The sequence below is a fragment of the Apteryx mantelli genome, chromosome 1 (genome assembly GCF_036417845.1).
Source record: "Apteryx mantelli isolate bAptMan1 chromosome 1, bAptMan1.hap1, whole genome shotgun sequence".
Taxonomy (NCBI): Eukaryota; Metazoa; Chordata; class Aves; order Apterygiformes; family Apterygidae; genus Apteryx; species Apteryx mantelli.
This window is the reverse complement of record NC_089978.1, coordinates 99657520-99684626: the sequence shown is the minus strand read 5'-3', so window position 1 is coordinate 99684626 and position 27107 is coordinate 99657520. Positions and strand designations below refer to the sequence as shown.

At 44.2% G+C, this 27107-nt stretch overlaps 1 protein-coding gene across 3 annotated transcripts in view; it reads left to right on the top strand.

Moving 5' to 3' along the window:
* PDE9A (phosphodiesterase 9A) overlaps positions 1–13076 on the top strand; it is a 49562-nt gene extending 36486 nt beyond the window's left edge. For all 3 annotated transcript variants that reach the window (XM_013941645.2, XM_067289759.1, XM_067289760.1), the window contains 9 exons: positions 668–754; positions 4050–4154; positions 5280–5362; positions 6269–6425; positions 7591–7704; positions 8379–8483; positions 10037–10165; positions 10352–10447; positions 12140–13076. In XM_013941645.2, the coding sequence (XP_013797099.1) occupies positions 668–754; positions 4050–4154; positions 5280–5362; positions 6269–6425; positions 7591–7704; positions 8379–8483; positions 10037–10165; positions 10352–10447; positions 12140–12190 (927 nt within the window). In that variant the 3' untranslated portion in view covers positions 12191–13076. The remainder of the gene's footprint in view (positions 1–667; positions 755–4049; positions 4155–5279; positions 5363–6268; positions 6426–7590; positions 7705–8378; positions 8484–10036; positions 10166–10351; positions 10448–12139) is intronic.
* The last annotated feature ends 14031 nt before the right edge of the window (positions 13077–27107 follow it).

The following is a 27107-nucleotide window of genomic DNA, read 5'->3' as shown; positions in this document are numbered from 1 at the left end:
TGCCTTTGCATTTCAGCCGTTGGGATTCATAGTTCCAGATTGTGGGAGCGGAGGTTCACAAACTCGCTACAATTTTGTGTTTTAATTAACTGAGATCTTTTTTTAAACAAACAAAAAAAAAGTTAGGATAGTTGATTTAAGAATTTACAAGAAGTCATGAAAGAAAAAGACATTGCTATGTGTCTAGAATACACACTGCTTTAGGCATGTATTATTTTCTGCTGTCATTTTCTATACAGCTAGGGCCTGATCCTTTTCTCTGCAGCTAGGGCCATTGGAGTCGGTGGGAAAATTCCCATTGATTTCAGCAAGCATTAGAACAAGCCCATATCCCAGCTGAATTAGAAAAAAGGCAATGCTTTTTCATGAGAAGGAATTGTTACGATATTCATGAATCACAATTGCTAAGGAGAGCTGGTGTGATTCAAAGCCCTGTACAAAACTTATGAAGTCAGCAGTGATCTGTCTACTTCAAAAAGCTTTCAGAACCTCTCTACCTCCCCTCTTGCACTGTCTTTAATCATGCAATCTTTGAACATCTTTCTTTCATCTTAACAAAAGGGCTCTGCAATTGTACGAGGCTTGCAAGGAGGAAATTCATTTTGCACTGTATTGTAAACTAAAGTGATATTTACCAAGCCAATAACCTGTCTATCCCTGGCCACAGATGCTGAGTTGTTTAGAACATATGTACCATGATCTTGGACTGGTTAAAGACTTCAACATCAATCCTATTACATTAAAGAGGTGGCTGGTAAGTATTTCAGTTTACTGATATTTGCAGTTTTTCAAATTCAGAAATCAAAACCAAAATACTTAGGCATGGAATTAGCTTTGCTCACATGAGTAATCCCACTGAAAGCAGTCAATCTACACACACCCTTAAAGTGTAAGCACTTCTGCAAATGTTTGCATTCTTGTGGTCACAGATGACAATTTTTAACTGTTTTGAATTTATTTGCTGAGCCTTCTATTACTACAAGCAATTCATTTCCAGTGACTGCTGTTCTTTCTTGATGTAAATGGAGACAACAAGAACATCTTCAAATATAGCCAAAAAAGCCAGTCGGTACAATAATTATTAGGTGTGCTAAATCACAGGGACTAAAAGAGCAAGGAAGGAAAGAAAAGAAATTGCTGAGAAGCTAAAGAACTTTTTCTGCCTTGGTCTTCAATGTTGGGAATATTGCAGAGATGCCAGACATGATAAAGATGAGATCATACCAGAAACTAAGATGTCTAAAGAAGAAACACTGGAGCATTTGAAAAACAATAAGTTTTCAGGCCTGAGGGGGAGCATAAGAATGAAATTGTTAAAAAGCTGAAGAATATGTTGACTTTCTCAGTAAAACCCATCAGTTTCCTAGAGGACTGCAGAATAGTAAATATACTACTTGTTGTTTAAAAAGGATGTAGGAATAACCTCAATAATTATAGTTAGCAAAACTGACATCTCTACCTGGCAAATTTATTGAAACAATAACTAAAAACATCATGACATGAAGTTCATGGTGTGAATAAGTTTCTTACAATTCCCATGGACAAGAATTATGTTTTACTAATCTCATTTAATTATCTGAAGAGTATGCACAGAACAGAGGGAACTGTTTTATATGATTTATGTAGACTTCCAGAAAGGTCTGAACAAATTCCATGCAGGCAGAAGGTGGCTAGGACACGCAAATTAAAACACTGAATTCATCATACCAATAAGTACATCAAGAGCAAAAAGCACCTGGGCACAAATGTAGTTATGTCAGTGATTGTCACTGCTTGATGTGCTGCTGCAGTCCAAAGCTAACGAGGCATTAGGCTGATTAGAGACTGGAATAAGGGATAAAATGGACAAATATAAACATGTCTATATGCAAAGCATAAGGCTCACTTGGAATTTATGTGTAGCACTGGTTAGGCCATTTTAGAAAAATATTATGACTACATTTAAGGAGATTTAAAATATGATCAAGACCTGAGAAATCTCTCCCTGAAGGAGACAGTTGAAAAGCTTAGTATTGTTGACCTTGGAAACTAGCTGAACAGAAGGGGTAGGATGAAACCCAATACAATCAAGACTAGCACAGAGCAGATAAAACAGAAAATTTCCTCCTCCTGTCTCACAGCCTGCAAACATGGGAAACAAGGTGATATGCCAACACGCATCAACATACCACCCACAAGCATTACAGCAGGCGGCTTCCTGTTAGCTCATTTCTCCAAGTTATTTTTTACTGCTAGCACTTAAGATACTCATTCTGAACAATGAGGGGAGTTTCCTATATATTTTATGCAAATCTTAGACACGGTGAGAATTCCTTTCTCAAACAACTAGCTTCACAGAAAGAAAAGTGATTGAAAAAAGCCCCGAGGAGTCTGCCTCAAGCTGTGATATTTCCCCAGGCCTAGCATGGGCACCAGTTTGAACTTCAGTGGGTGAGAAAAAGCTGCATCCTGCATATACTTTCTTACGTGCTCCCACATCCACTGGCTACAGAAGTATTGCAGAAAGCAGAGGAAAGGATGGCTAATGCAGTGCAGTCCCATCACTCCAGCCCTTCAGTGCTGTGAGTCAGGACTCCCCCAGGATGCTCCAAGCTCCACTGCTGGAGATATACATTACACCAATGCAGTGTTGCTGTGCCTGTGCATGAGTGATGTGTCTGTGCAGAGGCTGGGAGATACCGCCCACCGTCCGTGAGCCTGGCTGTCAACCATATGGTGGAATTAGTTACTGATTTTAAAATAATGTAATGTAATTTTAAAGTCTTTGCTGCAGAAGAATCTGAATGGCTTTTGCAATGAAGCCCAAATATTTAATAAGCAGTGAAAGCCCACAGTGAAGCCCACATCTTCGTCCAGAGCTATGCATGCTTTGGCTTTCTAGAAGTCACATGCCAGGTTAAAGGGTTTGATCCTGAAGAGTCCTGAGGATTCTCTCGGTAAATTCACCCTTTAGCTAGAGAAGGGGATAAGAATCCCATCAGTGTCATTAATTCAAATTCAGTAATTGAGGCATGTGGGTAAGGGCTCTTTAGGGTCCAGGCTATGGGGCCTTCAGCAGGTGGGGTCCAGCAGTGCTGCTGATGTGCAGGAAAAGTTACTGAAGACAACCTAGTACATTAAAAGAGTAACTGCGGCATGTTTTAACCCAGCTGTGCCAGCTTCACCCAGCTGGCATGGCTAACAGTAGCAAGGAACACACCAAAACTGCTTTACCTTGCATTTGTAATGAGAGTATACAGCCAGGGTCTGTGGGGAGTTAAAATACATAAAAGTTAGTCCCATGTGTCTGCACAGCTAAATCTCACCCATGCTTCCTAGGGTAGAAAATCTACACAGGTGTGCTACTGCATGTGTATTCACATCTTCACTCTGCCAAGAGACACATTCCAAAGCACTTCCTCTGAGTATTTGCAAATGAGATAACAACTACATTTCAGCTTTGAAGATTTCAGAGCTGCGATTTACATTCAGTGAGCGAGGGGAATGAGGATGTACTTTGTGTTCTTTACATACCCCAAAGTGGCTGTTTAATGACTGCACAGTTTGAAATACAAATTCAGGATAAGAGCACAGAGTCCTATCATAGGACTGAGATGCATTTACAGGTGCATTGGGATGCTTACCCATAGCTAGCTGGTAGTAGAGAGAAGCTGCTACAAGCATTACCTGTCTCAGAGTTTACTGATTCCAAACGTGCTCAGAATTGTGAAACTAAGAAAAAATCAGTGGGCTGTCACGGACTTCACATGAGTAGCCCTGTTGTGGCTGGGAAATAAGTCCCTTCTAGTGCAGTTTGGGGACACCACTGCATAGCTAAGGTGTTGACAAGTTCTTGAAAGGTAGTTATTTCTTGTCCTCCCCTAGAAAGACAGAAAGAGTGTCAGAGGGCCTTGTGCTGCAACTTTGTCTTAGCAGAGAAAAATATTGGGCTCCACAGAACTTCTATAAGGACATACAGTGCTTCCAGGGAGACTGGAAAGCATATGTATGCACATTTTTATAAAAAAGCACTCTCCTATCTGTGACTGCTTCTTTCCCTCTTTCTGCAGCTGTGTATTCATGACAATTACAGAAACAACCCCTTCCATAACTTCCGGCACTGCTTTTGCGTGACCCAGATGATGTACAGCATGATCTCACTCTGCAGTCTCCAGGTATGTCCCCCATCCAGATATTAGCCCTCCATTTTCCTCATGGGGCACATGCTCATTCACTGAGCGCCATGAAACCTGTGCCGTCTTGCCTGCCAAAGAGGCCACCGACTTCTTTGTAAATGGTGAGTCTTGTGGTAGCTGCCCTTGTTCAGTCCCTGGAGAGAAGAGGGCAGGTGTTGGGCAAGCTGTTGGTTTTTCACCTCTGGCTGCCCACTCAGCCACCCCGTCTCTGACCCCAGACGCTGCCTGGGCTTTCTGAGGTTGCTGTGGAGCTACCTTCACTTTCAGCATATTCCCAATTTGTACACAAAAGCCCTTTTCAAATTTTGATAGCATAAAATATTTACAAATTGGATCCAAAAGCCTACTGAAATATGGTCTGAGGATGTGAGCTTTGTCCATGACACAAAATATTTCCACAGAGGTTTTTTCCAGAACTATGATTGCCCCTGGGTGAGCTAGTGCAAATAATGCATTGCATGTACCATATGCAAGATTCATATTTGACCTGTCCAATCTCCTAAACTACAGGCATCATTTCTTTCCTTTGATTTGAAAACCTGTGTTTGCATATTCATTCCATTTTGGTAAAAAATAGTTTTTATTCATCAAAAATCTCCTTTTTTCCATAGTTAAGTGTCTCTAGGTTTCTGGCCTAAGTCTGTTTCCTTGCCAACAGGAGTATGAAGAAAAACTTTCTTGCATGGAAGTTCATCCTATTCAGAAGCTGTAGAAATGTTACATTTAATTTTTCTCACTCTTTTTATAACTTTAGTTAATACAGAAAGTAATGACAGCTAAGTTATCTTCCAGTCCTAACTAAACTAATCAAGATACTCAAATGACTTGTAAGAGACTGTATTAATATCTCTGTGCTTTCATACAACTTCTGCAGTAATAGCAAGTTTGAGGCAAATTGCCTCCTCTGAGCTGCTGTTATTTAATGCAACAAAGGCAGATCTCAGTCATTTTTGATGGAAAGTAAGTTGAACTATGGAAATATATTTCATTTTGCTCAGATTTGCATCTCTCTGAAATGTAAATGTGGGCTTTTTTCTTATTTTCATTTATGGGGACAGAGGAAGTAGAAATTGCAAGACTATATTAATGGTTTGTACTTTGCAGGAGAAATTTTCCCAAATTGACATCTTGATTCTCATGACTGCAGCAGTGTGCCATGACTTGGATCACCCTGGTTATAACAATACGTAAGTCTGTCTCTTGCTTTCTCTTTCCTAAAATTTGTTGGGAAGGTAACACTAGCTGGCGTTTTCGTGGATCAGGTTTTCCTCCTCACAGCTTGAGCAGGCCACAGCCTTCCCCCAAGGCCCTGCTGTTCACTCACACATAGGCCAGGGCAGAACTTCATGCAGAAACCTCAGGTCTAGGTTGGAGTTGCCAGCTGCCCTCAGCTCTGTGAGGAAAATGCTCTTTCAGATTTCTACCCTGACACTTCCCTCTCTATTCCTGAGGAAAAAAAAAAAAGGAAATGTTTTACAGCTGAGAGGGCATAGATGAGTATAGCTCCACTGACTGAAATGTAACAATAACAATAAAATACAAAGGGTGATTTGACTTAAACATTATTTCACAGTTATAGATTACAAAGTCTGTATTATTCTATCTACTATCATGTGAGGAAACTAGAAGTGTTACTCATGGTCACTTTTGCTTTTCTGTATGTATGTGTGAAAGAGAGAAGGAGGGAGAGAGAATCTAATTTATTTGTAGTCATTCATTAAATAAGGGCAGAAGCCAGTTCTGATTGAGTATCCATCTGTCAGCATTCGTGGGAGCTGAATGAAACCCAAAACATTCTTTCAGTATTTGTTCTATGTCATTTTAAGCTACAGAGAGTTGGTGAAATAAAATGTTCTTTGGCATTTTAAGCTACAGAGACTTGGTGAAATAAAATAACCTACAGGGGAAGAGTGCCTGAAGTGATATTAAAGTAATATCCATCTTCTCTAAAAGTCTGATTTAGTATTAACAATCAAAAAAAAATTGCAGCTAATTGAATAAGTGTTCAAAAGAATGTAAATAAAAGTAAGCAGCATGTTTTAGAGCAGCTGGTGTGTATCTGCAGGACTTCTCATTGTTTCTTTTCACGTCAGCTATCAGATAAATGCACGAACAGAGCTTGCAGTACGCTACAATGACATCTCCCCACTGGAGAACCATCACTGTGCTGTGGCTTTCCAGATCATTTCCCAGCCAGAATACAACATTTTCTCCAATGTCAACCAGGACCAGTTCAAACAGATAAGACAGGTATGAATGCTGGTCCCATTTGTGTCATACAAACTCTGCTTGAAGTTGTAGCATGCACAGACCTCCCTGCTGAACAATGCAAGTGGATCATTCTCCCTAGAGGGTAGGACTGAAAAAAACCCTCACACTGGAAGGATCCAAGAGGGATTCTTGGATGATTTCCACAAGAGCACTCCCTGGAACGTCTTGCTGAGAAATAATGAGCACATCCTGACTGTTAAAGCCTGTGACATTTTTTGTATAGATATTTATGTTATGGAAGGAGCCAATTAGCTCTGACTGGGAAAGGATTAAGCTCTCATGACAGAAGTTTATGCTTTAAGAGAACATTGTATTAATTTTAAGGGAGGCTTTGAAATGGGAAAAGATTTACAACAGCAGAGCACTTTTGCCATTGGAAGAGGCTATGGTGGACTGGGAGTCATCACAGTTATCTCTGTGACAGTGAACAACACTGTAATTCCCATTATAGCATTAAGGGCCAATATTTGTTCTTACTTTCCATGCCACACCTCCCTTACACACTAAATGAAAAAGCAGACCAAAAAAAGGGCTCGAATACTGCTGAGCTAGAGTCACTGATTCTGCCAACGCATGGGAAGCAGGTATGGACCAAAATGGACAGATCTGCATGAAAACCTGCAGCTTTAAATTAACCATGTATTTTCCGGTCATAAACTCTGCCTAGCAGGGGGGTACAGAGCCCCTACCGCCTTCCCTGTGGTTGGGTATTTCAAAGTCCTTCATCCAAGGAGGATGAGTACAGAGGACATGCTCATCTACTGATCTTTGTCTCTTCTTTGTGCTAATAGAGACAGCAGCAAAACATATATTGTCCCCTTTCCAAGGGACCAAGAGTAGATCTTAGCAGAGTGTGGCTTTTAACAACCTGTTGTACAACTGTATTTCCACAATCAGCCAGTCAGAACGAAAAAAACTTACTGCCTCCAGAATATAATACTGGTGTTATACCACTCCAACATACCGTGACCTCTTTATAACTCTTTTCTAGTTTACTTGGTGGTTTGAAGTCAGAAAGTTCCCTTTTCAGTGTTACTGATGTAATACATCTGGGTTTTTTCTGTGTAACACCCCCACTTTTCTCTGCAATAATAGACTTTGTATACAATGTTGAGTTAATATGTGAACATGTTTTCTTTACTAGGGGATAATTACATTAATCCTGGCTACAGACATGGCAAGACATGCAGAAATACTGGACTCTTTCAAGGAAAAAATGGAAAATTTCGATTACTCTAATGAAGAACACATGACCTGTGTAAGGAGATTTTGTGGATTATCATTTTTCTGTGCACAGTATGAAATCTTGCAGATGAATGTGCATTTGTTTAAAAATCAAGTTTCAAGATGTATTATTATAAAAGAATCTTTTCTAATGCCCTCTGCCCCACCAAAAAGAATTACAAATTTGGAAGCACGTTATAAAAAATAAATCATTTGGGCTTAAAAAGTCCTGGAGTGCCATCAGTAATAAAATACATTTACTCTGTCAGGATACAAATTCTTTTTGTCCATTATTATGCAGAAAGAGCGTCCAGTACAAATTCAAGTCTCCTCTGCTTCCTAATCCAATGGTCTTTGAAGTTCATGGAAGCCTTTCCTCTGACTCCATCCAAACACTCTCAGAGAACTTTATGATCATTCGTGGTTAAATCTCAGAAGTTCTTCATATGATATATAAGCACATGTTCCACTCTAACACATCCCAGAGTTACAGACAGGAAAACCGTGGTAGAGGGGGGATAAGTGGTTTACTCAGTGTCACTGAGAGAATGGAAAAGTATCCAGATTATTTAAGACCTCTGATTTAATCCTAAGACTGTCCTTTCTGTCTGAAAGTATTCTCTCCCCCTGCATCATAAAGACACAAGCTCTGGAGAGGGAAAAAGGGCTGGCAATGACTGCAGTATTAAAGTATTTATCCTCTTTCAGCTGAAGATGGTATTGATAAAATGCTGTGATATCTCCAATGAAGTCCGCCCAATGGAAGTAGCGGAGCCCTGGGTAGACTGCTTACTAGAGGAATATTTTATGCAGGTAAGAATGAGGGAGAGACTCAGCTGCACAGATTGCTGCTATTACTGATTCCCACTTCAGTGGGAGCTGTCCTGCGGTCTGACAGCCCAGTCCAGCTCCAGGATGGAAAGGCTTCTTTTACAGAAAGCTACAGAAGGCTTTCAGCCAGAGAAGCTGCTCAGAAAGCAAGTGGATGTAATTGACAGTAATTTGTAGTTGAAAGACAATAGCAACCTGAAAAGCCTAATGCTATCAGACTGAAGCTTGTTCTCTAAAAAGGGGCTGCCTTGCAAGTTCATTTGACATATAAATGCTTTTTGAGCCAAAAGGGAAAAGCAGTGGCAAGATAAAATTGTCAATTAATGGTATCAAATATTACATGGAACTATTTTAGATTATTTTAACTGCGTGTGAACATTTGAAAGAAAAAGCAGAAAACTTGCAAAGGTGTGCAAAGTCTGATTTTAAGCTCCCCGAACAATTGTCCCTCACTGGATTCCTAGCTGGACACGATTTCTGATTGAATAAAAAAAGGTCTCTGGAAGAGCAGCCTTCAGCTGTCTCCTGCACACAGGCTGAGCATGCTGCCACAGCTGGCATCACAAGCAACACACAGCTGCAGTGGTCTGAGGAGGACAACAGGCTGGAGCTATCATCTTGTGTGTTTCTTCCACACGTTGACAGGGTGCGTGCAGAGGAGAGCTTCTGACAAGAGGCAGAGACCACTAACAGTGTGTCATGTCACAAGCACCTCTAGCTCACTGCACTGTAGTTTTTTACTTAAAATTGTATTATCCATGTGCCTTGCTGTTTTGGCCATCCAGATATGAAACAAAAGCACTACTGTGTGCCTACAGACCCAACACGGGGGAGAGAAAGCCTGTAACAGGTTGTCTTTTTTGGGTGCACAGTCCGTGACCTGCTTGCACATGAACCCACACAGGAATAGTGAGTCATGTGGTCAAGCAGGTAACGTGGTTAACTCATTTCAGCCAATGGAGCTATACTCATTTATGCCAATGAAAGGTCTGGACTGTGGTTTGCACAAAGCAGTCTAAAGTCCTGAACACATATATTTAGCCTTCTCTTGCTGAGTCTAGAAATTACAGGTCCCTGGATAAGCTGGCACTAGCTGTAGTCATTATTAAAGAAGGTTTGTAATTTCTGGTTGAATACCCAAGAAGAATCACTCTGTGGAGAATGAAGAAATCAAGGACCCATTCCTCTCTTACAGAGTGGCAAAGAGCCATTACCACCTTTCTGAATGCTCAGGAATATTTTTCCCCACAAGACCCATGAGTTTTCAATGGGAATCAGGTGGCCTCATTGCTCTGTAAGACCGCAGGTGACTGCTTTCATGTCAGTACTGTGCAGATCTGTTCAGATGCTTGCTCTGAACAAAGCAGGATATATTAGCCTGAAGGAAGCAGATTTCTATTCCATTTTATCTTCAGTTATACCACTGAGATGTAGCTACAGAATACTGCCTTTTGTTTATTGGTCTACTCAGCACATTACTCTCCTCACAGGCTTCTAGCTGTGGTTAATATTTGTTCACTATGAATTTGTTCCAGAGCGATCGAGAAAAATCTGAGGGGCTTCCAGTGGCACCTTTCATGGACCGCGATAAAGTGACCAAACCAACGGCACAGATCGGGTTCCTTAAATTTGTTCTCATCCCCATGTTCGAAACAGTGACAAAGGTAAGTTATCAAATGTGAGAAGGAGAACTGGGAGTGTGCACAACTTCATTGTTTGTTGTGATAGGCATTTTGTTAGCTAGGGAAACAGGAATGCATGAGTCGCACCCTTCCTTTCAGTCTGTTTCTAGCATGTATAAGTTAATGAATACAAAAGGAAAAGTTAGCATCTCTCTTTTTTTCATCTAGCTATTCCCAGAAGTGGAGGAGGTGATGCTCCAACCTCTTTGGGAATCCAGAGACCACTATGAGGAATTAAAACAGATAGATGATGCTATGAAAGAGGTAAGCGCTAAATATCTTTTTCATAAGGCAAACTTTATAACTTAATAATTATAAGTCAAATGTAATAATTTAATAGTAATTTATTTCCCAAATAGTAGGAATCTTATGGCATAATCATAGTCATGAGAAACACATTCATTATATCTAACTGCATAAAGGAAAGTATCACAGGATGTATGTGCCCACAAGAATGTGTACTTACATCTGCCAGGTACCACAGAAGCATGGCCAGAGGAATAGAGCTGCCTGAAAGTGAGGGACCTGGAGATAAAGCCTGAAGATAACTGTTTGAGGGGAGCACTTTAGCAAGCACCTATCCCAGGAAGGAAATTCCTCACCCTAGGAGGAAGTTAGCCTGGACTAGACTGCTCCAAAATGTTCTGGGAGAGGGCAAAATTTATCTCAGTTCAAGGGCTGCACCAGAGAGGCCTAGTTTTCTTATTGAAGAAGAAAATTCCACTCACATACCTATCATCGAGGATGTGCCTGGAATTTTATGGGGAATCACACTCAGGTACACAGCACTCGGTAGGATTAACCAGACAACCAACGGATTCATTTTATGGCCCAAGCTGGGTAGGGATCTCCATGAATGGGATGTCTCTTGTTTTAATATGCAAGACAGGAAAATTCGGATATACGCATAGCCACGTTTACTCTCTCTGGCTATGTCTGTGTTGCCTCAGAAGCCAGGCGAGGACACAGATGAGGCCAGTCCCCAGGAGCTGGGTGCCTGTAGCCGCTGTGCAACAGCAGGCATGCCAGCGGCTGAGCTGTCCTCAGCTCCTGCAGTACCCTGCAGCCTGCAGTGCTGGAACAGCAGACAAATCCTAAAACCTTCTCTTAGCTTACTGACTTCTTTACACACCTCTGAACATTTCTTTTCCCTGCTGAGACAGATAACAAAACCTACCCAGAACAGCATTGCACTCTCTAGGGTTTTCCCGACAAGAACAGTTTTATCATGTAGACAGGACCCTATCTGTCACTCTATCACCAAAATAAATTGAGAAGTGCCCTGAAGAACTAGTTGTGCTGATATTCTTTGATATGTGGGAAATGAAGATTCATTTACTTGATCTCTCACTGGCTGGGTGAGGGGAAGAGTAGCTATCTGCTATGGCTCCCACTTCCTCCAAAGCATTTTGGAGGGAACAGTCCTCCTCTCAGCAGCACAAATACTAAGGCTGATTAATCAAAAAGCACAAGTTTTGAGGGCACTAACTTATAAAGAAGAAGAAAATCTTCTAGGCATTCTTTGGTTTAAATTGGCTTTGCAGAGCATTCCTCAAAGGAGGGAAAAAGAGCTCAAAGATGACAGAGAGCCTTTCTGAGACCTCTTCATGTTTCAAGCTGAACTGAAATTTTACTTCTAATTTACAGAAGCTGTCAAAACAGAATTGTTATACAGACTGATGCAGCTTTAATTACAGTGTACAAGAGGTCTTGGGAAAATGACAACTGCCTCAATTCAGAAATACCCTGAAACAAAAGGAGGTAGCTAATAATCCTAGAGCCTAACACAGCGGATAATGAGAAATACTGATTTCCAGCCTGTGATATACCAAGTGGTTGCCTGTTATTTCCTGAGAAATTTAGCATATGCCTTGTGGAGAAAGTAGCATTGGACTCGCAGCAGTGGGGGCACTGTGTGAGTCAGTGGTATTTATTCTGCTTTGCTCTTCATTTCAGTTGCAGAAAAAGAAAAGTGAAAGCTTGACCACTGGAAGCACCGAAAAGTGAGAAGAAAAAGACTCTGAGCAAAGCATAAGCCATGAGGTTATTTTGTTTTTTGAAATTATATTATCTTTGCCAAGTAGACATGGTGGCTACATCAACAACCACCTGGGAACCTGTCCTCCAGAGAGGTGGCAGGCATGGGTGCCCAGCTTACCAGCCACCCTCTGCCTGTGAGTCTGTAGCCTGCAGACTGCTTGCACAGGCACCACCGCGGGCAGGCACTGAGGGCTCCCCTCACTCCAGAGCACGTGCCGTAGCCCCCCCAGCAGGATTCTCCTGCGGACATTCTGAAGGTTGCAGCAGGACTCAGACCTTCAGCAGGTTTGCCCTTTTGGTGATCGTCGGGAATTAGGCCCGCAGTCTACAGAGATGAAGTGGAGTTTGGCTAAGGAGCCTCTTCTGGAAGATGATCCACTGAAGTCCAAAACCAAAAAACGTCATTCTATTCAAGATACTACATATATGTGTCCAGCAGTATGCTAATTACAGCATAGCTTAACAGATGCTTATATTCTGACAGGGGTCCTGGCATATATTTTTGTTTGCCTAGTAGGCCCTAATGACACATTTCTCTGTATAATATTCTGAATTTTATAGTGTTCACAGTACATTCAGAAGCCCAGTATATTGGATGCAAATTTTCTTTTCTACACTAGAAGAATGCAGAAAAAAACCTTAGTGGGTTTGGAGGTTTGCTTTTTGGCCTGGTACAGGTAGGCATCATGGGATCCTTCAGCATGAGCAAAGGGAGCTCACAGCTGAGACTACCATGAAAGCATATTTTTATCCTTGTGGATGCAAAAAGCAACAGCAACAAGAAAAACCTTTGAAGATGTACAGTTTTTTTTTTTTACTTTCAAACTAATCTGCTAAATAATATATTCTTCTACAGAAATGGGTGTCACACTTGTTTTCTTTTATGTCCACATAAAAACTGCCTCCATTCCCAAAGATGAGTGCTCTTATAACGAATACAAGATGAGGGGCTGTAAAGGAGAGGGGAGGGTCTGGACTTTTTAAGAGGAGAAGTTTTAGAAACATCTTTCTGTGGCATCATTACACCATAGGAGCAGCACCGAAACAGCTTCACTTCTGCTGATGACTTTGTGAGTGCTGGCAGCCAAGCCCTGCCCAGCACTGCAGCCATACAGCCCAGTGGCAGGCCGTGCTGTCAGGGATGACTGTGCACGGCCTCGCAAGTGGTGAGGCCAAAAGAAATCCTGCTTCCTTGCACCCACAAGAGGTGACCCATGGCTATGCCGCTTGGCCACTCCTGGGTTCAGGAGCCGCCCACCCACAGCAGAGCAAGCCTGCGCCAACACAGGGAGCTCACACAGGCTGCCCCCCAGCTTAGCTGGCCATGTTAAGCAATAAAGTTGCTAGAATGGGTGGTGAATATCCCCAAAATGTCACACCAGAGCCTCCAGTGGGGTTATGAAGGGGAAACTGAGGGCACAAGTCAACCCTCAGTTTTAAAATCTTCCTTAGAGTAGAGGAATATGAAATATTGCCAGTGCAGCTTATGTGGACGTATGCTTTTAACCAGGCTTGCTAAGCAGAAGCAAAAGGGGGGAGGAGGGGCAGTTCACCTTCTCCTAGGTTGTTTTGTGAATCTGCTGCAAATACTCCAGCACAAAGGACAAAAGCTGCATTATTCCCTGTGTTCCCACCAGCGGACACCCACGCTAGTGCCATACCTCTGCCAAGGCCACAGCCACGCGGGCTGTCTCAGCTTCTTTTCACAAAGACGAGAGTAGGTAGGTGGCCAGTCTTCCCCCTCATGACACAGGTAACACCTTGGGAAACTCAGCCTCTCTAGAAGTACCAGGTGACTAGTACCATGTTCAGCACTGCCTTCTGCCCTGGAAATTCAGAGAATAATTCTCCCATTTTCTTCTGCACATTAATTCTCAGTTTCCCTCTGTTTCTCCCTCAATAGCATTACCATTGTTTGGTCTATTTCTTTTGCCCCAAACTGTATTATTTCAGCTACTCTCTAATTCTCTGAGGATAGCAGTATTACCTTGAAATGACCAAGCCCCTACCCTCTTCCTGCTTGCATGTTTTCAGAGACCCATGACAGACCCACAGCTAGTTGTCCCTGCTGGTACCTCTTTCTACCCAAGCTGTCTTCTCCTTTAAACAGCCTTTTGTGTGTGTATATTGGTTTTTTGCTTTCTGCTGTGAATTGGAGAAGTGTCTGATCCCTGGATTTGAATGGCCTTGGGGGAGCACAAGGGAGATGGGAAGATCCAAGCACAGCGTCAGCTCCAAGTTATGCAGTCATATTCACAAGTGGATGAACTAAACTCTCGTTTTAATTACCCTCAAACTTTTTGATGCTTGAAAGCTGACTCTGAATTCTGTGGCTTGGGCCTTTTTCTGTACTAAATCTTATAATCCAAAGTACATTGTGACCCAGATTGTTTTGCCGTGGAACTCTTCGCTTCTTTTTCTCAAGCAAATCAAATTTACCATCTCCATTCAAGTGGATTTCTGTCACAGATCAGCTCCCAAAGCAAATGTGCTGCATAGGAGCTATAAACAATTGCTCAGAATATATGAAGTCCTGCATTGAGCTACTTGCATTAGATGAGAAAACCTGCTGTAGGAAGCTGACTGCACCCTCCTCCTGCTAAAATTGTTTAAGAGTGAGATCCTGATAGGAGGTTTTGTTTCATTTGGAAGGATTTTCTCTAACCATAAACCCTAATCCAACAAGTATTTATGCATGTGCTTAACGTCGCTCCCACAAGCCTAGTCACGGCCTCTGGCATACAGTAGCTAGTTGCATAGTGAAGACTCTTTAGCCTTTTCTAATTGAGGAACATGGGAGTTTTGTAATTGATGGCTCTTGGTGCTGGTTTTGTTTTCCACCACTTTTAAGAGCAACCTGAAAACTGTTTACTGGAGGGAGATGATCTATGGATGCTAGTGAAATCCTGCTGACTTTATTGGAGCTGCATCAGAAAGACAGAGAAGGGAATGCAACTCTTACTCAAGACAGCACTGATGACTGTCATGATGTTGTAATGCACTGTGTGGCTCATTGAAAGAACAGGCAACATCCAGGCTGCTATTTCTAGACAGTTGCAAAAAAGACCACAAGCAGTCATTACCAATCACTGGCATAAACTGGGAGGCCACAGCATTTTTTAATCTCATTTGTCTTTGTAATATTTGATTTCTAAGAGACACTCCTCCTCCCAACGTATGTTTAACCAAGGGGAAAGTAAGGCATTCTCTCATAATTCTAGTTTCCTGTACTTTTTTCCATAATATTTGACACTGTGATTCATATGTAAATGAATGGATTTGAGAATCTTGGCAATCAGTCAATTAAAATGTCACACATTTTCACAGTGACACTTTAAAACCATGCTTAGCATGAAAATGAAGTTTTTGAGACAGCCAGATAGAAGTCTGAAGTGAGTTTTAATCTTTTCTCTCCCAAATCCAATGAATAAGAGTGAATATTATGTCTCAGTGTTATTTTTTTACATTAAGGCAGGTGCCTACAAAGAACTTTATATGACCTGTTGCATGCATCTTTTCAGCATCATGATGGTCCCACTTACATCCCAGCCTTACACTGTTACTTTTACACTTGTGATCAAAGGTGAATATGAAGCAGTTTAAAACTGTTCCACGCTGTTTGGCTTGGAAAACTAATCATGATCTCTGGGATTTTAGTTCTAATTTTTTTAATTATGTCATCCCACAGCCTCATACCCAGTTCACTCTTTAGTATGGCTTTCATAATCAGATCAGAATAAGCTACAGTATAACTGCATGGCTAGAGAAGGAGACAGCTTTTAAAAAATGTGAATACCCCCACAGCAGCCAATTTGCAATGAAAATTTAGTGTGTGTTAAATACATAGGTTATGTAATGCCAAAGAAATATCTGTACATGGAAATTGTTAATCTCAGTGCTGCCTCTGAGCAGTAATAATAACAGCATCTGTTCCATACAGGAGTGAAGCACAGGGCTGGTGCTGAGCATGAGCCCATCAGGAGAAGTGGTGTCACGAAGTATTAAATTTTCCTATTTAAGTAGTGGGCTTTTGCTGTGAGCAGCCCTCCCCTCTGGGAACATCTGACTATGGAACAAATCCCACCATTGTTCCCGTTTTGTAGTCTTAAAAGCATACACACTTCTTATTATTCACCTGTCATACTGTTCTGTCTTGTTGTCAAGGTTTCTGTGAGACAGCAGATGTAGCGGGTCAAACCATCCACCCTGCTAAGGCAAAATCTCCCCCTGTTCACCTCTTTCCAAAACCATCCTCTTGGTGGCGAGACAAGGTATAAAGCACAGTAAAATGCCTGTTAGTGACAAGGAGTCCCAGCTGCAGCCTGGGCAATCAGGGACTGTGTGCAGGAAAGATGTACGCAAATGGACTTCTCTGATTCAAGGCCATCTGCATGCTGCTCTGATGTCCAATGTAAAACTATTGCATCTCCGAGCAGTGGCTCTGTCGGCTGCAAGGCAACATGAGCCGGGGCACATCCCGAGGATCCAAGACAGCTCCTGCTCCTTAGCCATGCCTCAGTGTGCACAGCCCCATGCTCTTGCAGCTGGGGCTGGTCAGGGCTGGCAACATGAAGCAACCACTGTCAAAAGTGCATTTAAAACAACCTGGCTGCTGCTTTACCAGGCACCATGGAAGTGGGGTAGATGATCTGTTCTCCCTCTCAGTCCCCCAGGGGAGTGCCCAGGCCAAGGCCAAGGCTGAGTTTGTACTCCGAAGGGCTCCTGCATCATGTGTGGGTGCTATCATAATGCAAGAAGCAAACAACAGTCTTAATAATAAGCCTAGCTCTGCCACTGGCTTGAAATACCACCTTAAGCAAACCACCGAGTCAGGGCTTCCCTCCCCTTTAAAAGGAGAGCCCTACCTTTGCAAAGCGCTTTGTGGTGTTTGGATGTAAAGCGCTCCTCAGTGTAAGAACCAAGAGTTCTTATTTTCAGAAAATATGACTTCATAGAACCTTTTGGCCAAAAACCTTATTAGATGTTCTCATAAACTAAGAAGCTGTATCCAACAAGCCAAACATCTCTTTCTTCACCATCAGGTTGTCGCAGGTCTGAGACTTTGCTTTTACGCCACGCTTCTCACTATTTCACACACACAACAAAGCTTTCCTATGGCCTTGGCATGTAGTCAAGAATTATAGGTGTGCTCAGGCACATGCATACGCACAAAATTGCTATCTGTAGACGTTCTCGTAATACGGCTCTTGGCTCTGTTGCAAGACAAACTTCGAACCAGGAGGGTTTGGAAAGTGTAAACGAGTCTTGTGGCAGCCAAAGCTTGCTATAATGCCTCTGAGGAAAAAAAATCTCTGTTTTCCAAATTCTGTGGAAACACTCTCACCGCCTGGCTGATAGACACCACAGGTCTTCTTCCCTAAAGGAAACTCTGGGATGACAGCAACTTGGAACAGTTCTGTTGCTTTCTAGAGCAAAAGAGCTCACTCGCAGCCTGCTGATCGTGTTCTGGCCTTCAATTAGCTGGGACATATTCCAGCCTGAAAAGTGCAACAAGAAAATCAGCACAAAAATATATAAATCCTCCTCACGACTCTGTGCGCCCAAGCCATGCCTGCCAGCATTTCCAGTTAACAGCTCCCCTGGCTAATCCATGCAAGTCGGCTGCCCTCCAGCTCCTCTCCCAGTGCTCATGCCGCCAGGGAGCTGCGAGGCTTTGCAGCCCCTGCACAGCGCACAAGGACACTTTAGGGCACCCCTGGCTAATGGGCTCGCGTACGGACAGCTAAGCTGTAAGCCATCAGACACACATGCATCTCAGTGCAAGCGCAGACCCAGCTCCTCGCCCCCCACTCGGCCCCTGTCCCGGCTCTCTTCGGCAAGAAAACTGGACTGGGATGAGTGGCACGCCAGTTGCTCACGGCTCGTGCCGAGCATGGAGTTGCTTGCTGTCACCTGCCACCTGCCCCGTCCTGCCCCCCTCACCAGAGACGTGAAAACAGCCCTGGTGAAGGCCAGCGCCATGGGGAGACGGCACGAGGAACAGCCGCGCCGAGCTCAGGACAGCGCAGCTCACGTGCTCGGCCACTGTCATTCGCCGGGGCAAGCCCGATAAGGGTTTCAAAGTAAACGCAAATAACTGGCAAAGGGAAGGCAGCGCGAACAAGACATTTATTCTCAAGCTGGTTTGCTCCTTCCAGCTTTATCTTGGGGGGGCTGGCAGCTGGCGGTGGTTGTTTTTTAAAGGGAAGCTTCTTTTCTGTGCTGTGTTGTGTTTTTTTTTCAAGCACTTTGCCATCTGGCTCTGAAGTGCTCAGTCTGCTTTCCAAGTCAACATGCTGGAAATACATTATAGCGGTGATGTTTGTGTACTACTGTAGTCAGTGCTCGAGGATTGGCCAGGCTTTCCATTACAAAAAGCAGTCTTGCCAGATCCTTATATCTGGAGCTATGGAAAACAGCATCAAAAGCTGAGCCGTACTTCTCTCTTCGGCCACAGTGCAGGTCGCTGGAGCTGACACCCCCCCCAGCTATATCCAAACTGCAGGCACCAGCCTGTCCCCGCCTGCCTGGGGCAACCCCAGCCCCTCACCGTCCCCCCACGCCTGTCGGCCAAGCAAGCAGTGGCCCTGGGCACCTGCCCTCAGGGGCCCATGCGTGCAGGTTGCCCAGCCAGCCCTGACCATTGCTCATGCACAGAGCCGGGGCTGGGACTAGCTGGCTGCGGTAAATTCAGAAATGCCAGCAAACGGCATGCCTGGGGAGTGTGGGGGAAAGGAGAAGCATCAAGGTTTTTATAAACTCAGGGAGTGGTGAAGAGGAATGGGGAGAAAGCTTCTTGCAGTCTCCTCGCAGCTTTGGAAAAAAAAGTTATGGGAATAACTGACTTTCCAGTCTGATGAGCAACTCCCCCACACACACCAAATTTCTGCACTAACTTGAAAGTTTGAAATTTCATTTTCCTTATAAAAAATCCTCAGCTAAATGAAATCCCTTTTCAGAGCAATGCTTATGTATCACTTCACTCACGAGCTATTAATTTCCTTTTTGAAAAATATTATTAAGTTTAGGTGAAGTTGTCCTTGAAATAAATAAAACCAAAACATCCCTATGAGAAAATATTAGGGGGGAAAAAAAGGTTATCTTTTAAGCTTCCTTTTCTTGCTTTGAAACAACATCCCAGTTCAATTTGCATTCGGGGACGAGTGCAGGCACTGACACAAGGCACTTTTTAGCGAACTGATTGATTGCACCCAGCTGGAGCAGCACGGAAGAGGGGCGAGGGAGGCAGCCGGCACCCGGTGCCAGGGGAGGCTGCGCTGGGTCGGGCTCTCACGCCTGGTCTCTGCAGGAGCCGAGTCCTGCCTCAGCAGAGCACCCCTGAGTGTCCAGGGTCTCGGTTAACCCGGAGTTGACCATCACTGGGAAGTAACCTCAATTAACCATCTGCACCCTGCTCCAGTGGTGGACAGGGACCTGCCCATGCCATCCCCGGAAAACCCAAAACTTTCTCCACCGATCTACCTTGTGTGAGTGGGTGAGATTTAACATCACACCACCACCGGAGTTAATGCATATAAATGGCATACAGTATCAAGAAGGCTGAAGAAGCTATGGTGGGTAAATTTTTTACATCCAAGCGGAGGCTGGTGCAACCCAGACAGTTGTGAAGAACCTGGGACTGCAGCTGGTGTGCCCAAATCACCCTAAAATGGGGAGTGAGGTGCCTTGTATCCCACTGCCTCCTCCAACGTAGTCCCGCTCTGCTGCTCCCAGCACCCCCGGCTCGCACTCTGAGCAGCCTGATGCCACCCAGGTTTTCTCCTGGGCCCCTGCCTCTAGGCACCAACTTCTGTTCAGCTGTGGGGAGACCTTCACTTATCTTTGGGAAGAGCTAAAGAACTATGTTATTAAAGGTTATAGGATAACAAGTCTAAAACACTGTGTACTTGAGGAAGTTCACCAGGGCGATGTGCATGTCATAAATGACAATTTTATTTCTTCCAAGCTGTTTTTTTTTCTCCCTCCAAGACTTTGATCCTCCCAGTCATACTGGCTACTGTGCATACTGCCAAGGATAGACATCCAGATGCAGTGACTAGTCCTAGCTCCTTTGAGTGCAAAGGGGATATGCTGCTTATTTTAAGGAAGGCGAGTCAAGGCCGAGCTGTCCCGAATTGGTGGAGGCAGGCCATGCCATGCCAATGACCTCTGATGTGTTTTGTCTCCATGTGGAAGGCAAACTGCACCCAGGGAGAACTCGTTCTGTAGCATTTCAATGGACTGAAAAGTTAAGGAATTACCTCTTTTTTTCTACTGTTTCATTTTATCCTACCAGTCATTTCATTTATTCATTTTTTATGCTGATTTATTCATTGACCTGTGCTTTATGTAGCCATTTACACCTGTGCAGAAAGCATAAGCTGCTGCCAGAACCACAAGATAGCATTTCAGATCTGTGCATGGTGAATAAGCACCGCCATGACAGACAAGGTTATGACAGGTCGTTCAGCTTTGTCTGATCGCAAGTATATTTAAAAAGTTGCAAAAATGCATTCCTATGCCCACATTTTATTTAATTATTTAGACTAATGGAGAAATTTTGAACACTCTAATAATGGCACTCACAGTCTTGAAGTGCAGCATTACAGGCATTCATATAGCTTTATTTAGGTGTTATACAAAATCAAGGGCCAGCACATGCCCTTTGCATGAAAATACAAAAAATTACATAAAAAAAGGGGTTATAAGTAGATTAATATAAAAAAATATTTTTTTCCTTTTGCACTGACTGGTATGTTAGGGCTCTTTTTTTCAAGTGTCAACTCCACAGGATGACTCATGAGGCTTACTTTTTTCAAAACTGAGATTAAATCCATTACTCCCAGTATAATAAGCTTATAACACCTCTGACTTTATCTCTAGGACAAAGGTCTTTTCTCATCCCAGTTGTTAAAATTTAACTAGGGAGAGAATAATTATCTTTAAAGACATATTGCACATGAAGGGGGATTCTGTGGCGTGACTTACAAGAGGAACTCAAAGTTTGCAGAGTCAGAATGGTATTTGCAGACTGTAAAAGAGAGTAACAGCCCTGGAACATTCTTTCAAAAGTGGGTGAATTCTGCACTCTGCTATGTGGGAGGACTCGCGCTCCATCCCGCGAGGTCAAAATCAAAGCCTGTTCACTGCGGGGGGTTTGCTTGACTTATATATTTGAGCCCTGCTGTGCTTAGGGGTCAGTAAGCAAAGTTTCGCCACTGTCTATGACATCCAAACGAGCCCTCTGAATGCAAGCACAGACTGAGCAAGGCACATTTATGAGGCACAGTCTTCTTGAAGCTGCAGGCAGGCTCCTCCAACGAGTCACCTGGAAAACCAGCTTTCCCGTAAACAAGCCAGATAACCAACAGCAGATAAAAGTGCCTGGATTAGCCATGGGTATGTGCGAGCAGCCTGTGCAAAGCCACCCTTGTTCTCCTACCCCAACTGTTGCTGTATTTTTACTGCTGGGGTCTGACAGCATCACCAGGGAGGCTCTGTGCTGGGGGCTCCCCCGTCCTTCCTAGCTGGGAGAAGGTGGTATCATGGTAGGCGTTAGAGGGTGATCAGCATTCAAGTCCTTTCACCATTGCCCTCAGCTCACATTAGGAGTATTTCAGCCTGTGAGAAGAGGAGTTCAGGCTCCAAACCATGCTCCCAGTGAGACCGGCCCACCCAGGCTTAAAGCACCTCCGTAGCACAGCTCACCCTTTTTCGGGTGGTAGATGTGGCGCTGGCCGAAGCGAGACAGCAGTAGGGACGGCGACACAGCCATGAGCTTGCTGCCAACGCCGACACGTGAGGAAGCTGGCAGCTGCTGGGGCAAGGAGCAGGCCCATCGCAGGGATGTTGCAGTAGCACCAGGGGCAGCAAACCCATCTCCCCCCAAATCCCCAAGTTCCGCTCCCAGCCTCACCCCAGCCTTTCTGGAGTGGGAAGGAGCCCCAGCGTGCATGGACTTCCCACCACAGTGGGGACAAGAGTCAGTGCTGCAAAACCAGATGGAGAGAGGACGCTGGCACCTCTTACCTGGGCTTTGCATTGTAAGAAAAACTGGGAACCGCACTGGCCCTAATTAAGGAGCAAAGTGATGGACGCTAACACTGAGTAACCAGTCCAGAAGATAAGCGCTGGTCACTGAACACAGCAGTTGAATGCCTTTACACTTTGGAGATGTTTTTGAACTTGCAATACAGCATTTAGCAAAGTAGGTCTGGCAGTTAGATTTTCATACAAATTTGCATACCACTCTCATTAGACCCGGATTCCAATTAGACATTCAGGGCATGCAAGAACGGCAGCTATGCAGCCTAACAGGAGGTGTACCATTGTGTGCAACATGATGGCTGTAATGTTTACATCAGACACAATTATACCCCTTTCTGCCCAAATACGGATTCACTAGCTTGCATCAGCTCCATCCGTTCCCCAAATTGTCTGAATCTGAAACCTTTAATCTTCTCTAACTTTTCATTTTTTCAGAATTATACTATTATCTACTCTACCCCATTAAGAATCCCTTCTTAGCCCAGCTAAATGTAGTCTGTGCATCATAATAACAGGGAAGTATATAGGAGCCCAATATTTCTCTTCATGCTTGTGGTTACTGTTCAAAATGTCCCTGAAGAGCGTTGAAGATGGCTGTCTTTTCATGGGTGAAGGGGACTAATAATTTGAAAGGACCGCCCATCCTGGGAAACACGCTGCACCAAGCAGGCCATTTTATTTTCCTTTTGCAAAGCACATTGAAATCCCTTGGATGACACCCTCATCAATCTCTTCACTCCCAACTGCACAGCCATGGTGTTAAACAACTGCCAACGGAGAGTCAGAGAAGAAAAGTAGGCAAAACTTTTACATTTTCTGTTCTTAAGGAATTAGTTGGGGCAGGGGGGAGGACTAATAGGCACTGTTCTAAGGTGACTAGACAGCTCTAACAATAAACAGCTTTTGTAACTGTCATGCCTGTAAAAGCCATTGACCACTTCAAACATTTCTGCCAGGAGTGCTTTTCCATATGTAGTGCACATCGCTGGGCTCCAGCTGTGAGCAGCCTCCCAGGCACAGCTCCCCAGCAGGATGAACAAGCTGCACCACCACTAAAACCGCAACAGCTGGTGGTAGAGCCAGCACTTACCCTCTCAGAATGGAGAACACCATGGATTTTTTTTTCCAGTATTTTCTTCTTCCAGATCAAGCTCAGATTAACCTGTTGGCCATTTTACAGTGATCATTGATCCTAGAGAAGGTCTCAGATGGAGATGGTTTTGGCTCTGTCACAACCCTGATGTGGCCTTACACCCTAACCTCAAATGTTAGTCTACATCCCTCACAAGTCTAAAAACCGCCTCTTTGGCCAGACTCTCATACAGCCGCTTCTGCAGTGGTTAACCACACAAATATGCAGAACAATAACATTTCACTGGGATCCTCTTGGTTGAAAATTCATCTAGCTTCCTCCAGGGACAACTGTGCTTCAGCAGGAAAGGAACGGCTATAGGGCTAAAACTGCTAATGGATGTCTCCCCTCCTCAGGAGAAATTAAAGTAGGTGTCATTAGCTGTTACCAGCAGGTCTCTTTTCACTTCTAACTATGTGTGTTACCTCCTGCTGGAAGAGTACTTCATATGGTGGTAGCCCTGAAGGGTCCCCAGGAGGCCCAGCAAAATAGGTAAATGGGGTGGGTGATTTTGCTGAGCAGACTGCAAGCATCAAGAGAAGCACAGCTCCCGCCTCAGGGAGCTGACAGCAGAATGAGAAATGGGACACAAGTGAGTTCAAGTGTCTAATTTAGACATATTTTCCCACTGAATTGCATAGATTCACTGTAAGTGGAGCAGCTGAGCTTGGAATACTCAGCTCATGCAAGTGTACGGAGTCCTGTGAGCCCACAGCAAGCAGGGCAAAGCAGTCTAGGGCACAAACCATGCTGCCTTGACCCTTGCCAGGAACATCTTCTCCTGCAAATGTGTATTTGACTTAACCATGAGCATGTGAGCTGGAAATCAGTGACTATGACTGCCTGGGGAGCTGGGCAGAAATGTCACCACAGGGTCACACTTGCGCACTTTGCCACCTCCTGAGTGAGCCCTGGCTCACTGTGACCTCCTCCAAGAGCAGCGGGCTTTCCTTGTGCCAGAACTAAAAAGAGGAGGTCAGTGCTCGCTGGGACTAAACTGCCTCTTGAAGGCTGAAGTTTGAGGCCATGTGGGACCTCATTCAGCCAGAGCAAAGACTCTGCTTAGGGTAGGTCTACTGGTGTTTTGCAGGCAGATATGAGCTTGCTCTATCCGTCCTGGGAGCCAGCAGGATATAAGCTGGATGTGGGCAGCAGCTGTGCGGCTTTAGATAGCATGGTGCTGCGAGCCGGGTGGGCCAGCGCCGGAGCAGCATGGCCAGCAACGTCTGAGCGCAGGGGAGCAGCTCCTGCACGTGCTTCCACAAGTCCCACATGCAAACCCTTGGCCATCCCTCCTTCTGCCTCCAAGTGTGCTCTGCACTGCGAGCTCCTGCGCTGCAGCAGCAATGGACACTAGCTGGCTCCCTGCTGTGCTGCAAAGCCTGACTTAATAGTGTGACAGTGCTGCAGGGCAGAGCTGAATTATTCCCGCTGAGAGCCAGCCCCCCACAGCATGGTTTCGCAGCTCGAAGGTGGGTGGCGAGAGATCAGCTTCCAGCCTCAGCAATACCTTCTCCCCGCCTGCATCCCCAGCCTGCTGCTCCGGGGCAGAAGGCAGCAAAACAAGCTAGAAGGGCTCTCTGCATCCCCTGAAATAGCTCCTTTGGTTCGTCTGCCTGTGTTGGTGTGTGAGCCTTGGCTAGCTAGTTCCCGCAGGCATGCTGTTGCAAAGAGGAGCTGAGCAGCAAGCACAGGGGGTCACCCTGGCACCACCGCCCCCTTCCCCCTGTGTCAGGCTAACCACAGCAGCAGGAAGGACCAACCATCTATGAATGGTGAAATACCTCCTCAGCCCTGAGCTCTCCAGCTCAGGTATAAGGCAGTAGTCCAGCTTGCAGTGCTATGGACTGCTTCCAAAGGGAGCACAGTTTTCTCTCCCTTTATTCATCTTTTTCACCTTTGTTGTAACCAAATTAAAAAAAAAAAATCCCTTCTGACATAAACTCAGAGCTGACACCAACAGACTTTGCATATGTTAATTGTCCATAGGGAGGTACGATCAACTGGGGTCGCTGGTGCTACTTACATGAAGAGCTGAGATGCGAGCAAGGTGTGTCAGCCTGACTGCACGCCCAGAAGAGAGAGCGCGCATCTCTTCTGGTCTCTGCCTGTCACTGAGCGATGAAGGATGGACGGAGGAACGCAAGGCCGATGGTGCCTCTCAGAAAGCCCTAACGGGGGAGCAACTCCTCTGCTTCCCACCCCTGCCCTATTCAGTGCAATTACGCGCCTTGCTGCAGGCACGAGCCCCCATGAGCTGTATCCTCCCAGCATCCCTGGAGGGGCCAGGCCAGCAGCAGAGGCAGCTCTCTGTTTTTATTCATTCAACCCATTTTCACTGCCTTCCCAAATAAACCTGCTACTTATTAACAGGGAAGCAAAAATTCAATAGCAGCTTTTCTGTGCTGGTACCTGCCGCTTCCGAACGGAGCTGCTCTACCAAACCATTTGCCCAAGCTGCTGCATCCAACTCACGAGCTCTGTGAGTTTTAAGCCACTAGCCTTTTACTCAGAGAACTGCCTCTATCGCTGCAGGGGTGAAATGGTCAGGAGGATTTTTTATTTCTTTTTACTGTAGATCCTACCTATGCCGGGTATTGGGGGGGGAGGGGGGAGGAGAAGCACACGCACATGAGAGAGAGAGAGAGCGCACGTGCGCGCGAGCTGAGACTTCCTCATGGCTGTACCATAAAGTATAGACCAGAGACAGAGCCTGATTTGATATGACTATTTTTGACTAGCAATTTTAAATCTTACACAGCTGCCTTTACACTGAGCAGATCTCTGGAGTCCTTTTGTCCTGATTTGGGGTGGTTTTTTTTAATCAAGGCAGTGGCAAGAGTAAGAAAAGGCTGAGAATTTGGTCTTGTGACATAATGACAGAAGTTTCCATGCCTTTGTAATAAAATAAGCATGTAGGAACTACTCTTCTGTATAAAGAAACTCTTTTATTTAAGAGATTTGGAGAAAATGCAGAACTACTTTTTATTGTTCTTGCTAAAAGTCATTGTTTAATACAATGGCGAAACAAAATAGAATTTCCCAGCAAAGTAGTCCAAAAACAGTGTACATGCAGTCTTAAGACATTGATTATTGCAATTATTATTTCCCTGAAGATAAGAAGCTTTGCCTTTCTAATGGCCCTGTTTTATTTGCTGAATACTGTTGGTCTTAGATATGATGATGAATTATTATTTCAGGTAAATCTAAGTGGTTCATAGATAATATGAATTCCTGGACAGACCAGGAAACATGAGAAACCAGCTCAATGTTGTTTTAATTTAAAAAGCCAGTATCTCTCATCCTACATTTCTTGTGCTTTGGGATAATAAAGAGCAAAGGAAGCACTGTAATGTGAAATACTGCAATTATAAAGGGGAAAAGTCATTGAAGAAATGTAAAACACTCAGCATTAGCAAAACTAACTGGAATTTATAGGAAGCTGCCATCTTGACAACATGCTGATGTGAAAACAGTAATGCCGTTCTTATTTAAAGGCACACCACCCTAGTGGGTTGCAACACAACTGTAAAGATAGTTAATCAAGCTATGTGCCTAAAAGTCTGCGCAGAGGGAATGCTAAAAAGGATGTTTTAATCAGTACTTTTCACATTAAGTACTTTGTTGTTTCATAACTGCCTTTCTCTGGCAGCCACTTGAAAAAGGATTAACAGCAACAGTGACTTTCTTACACCATACTCTTTT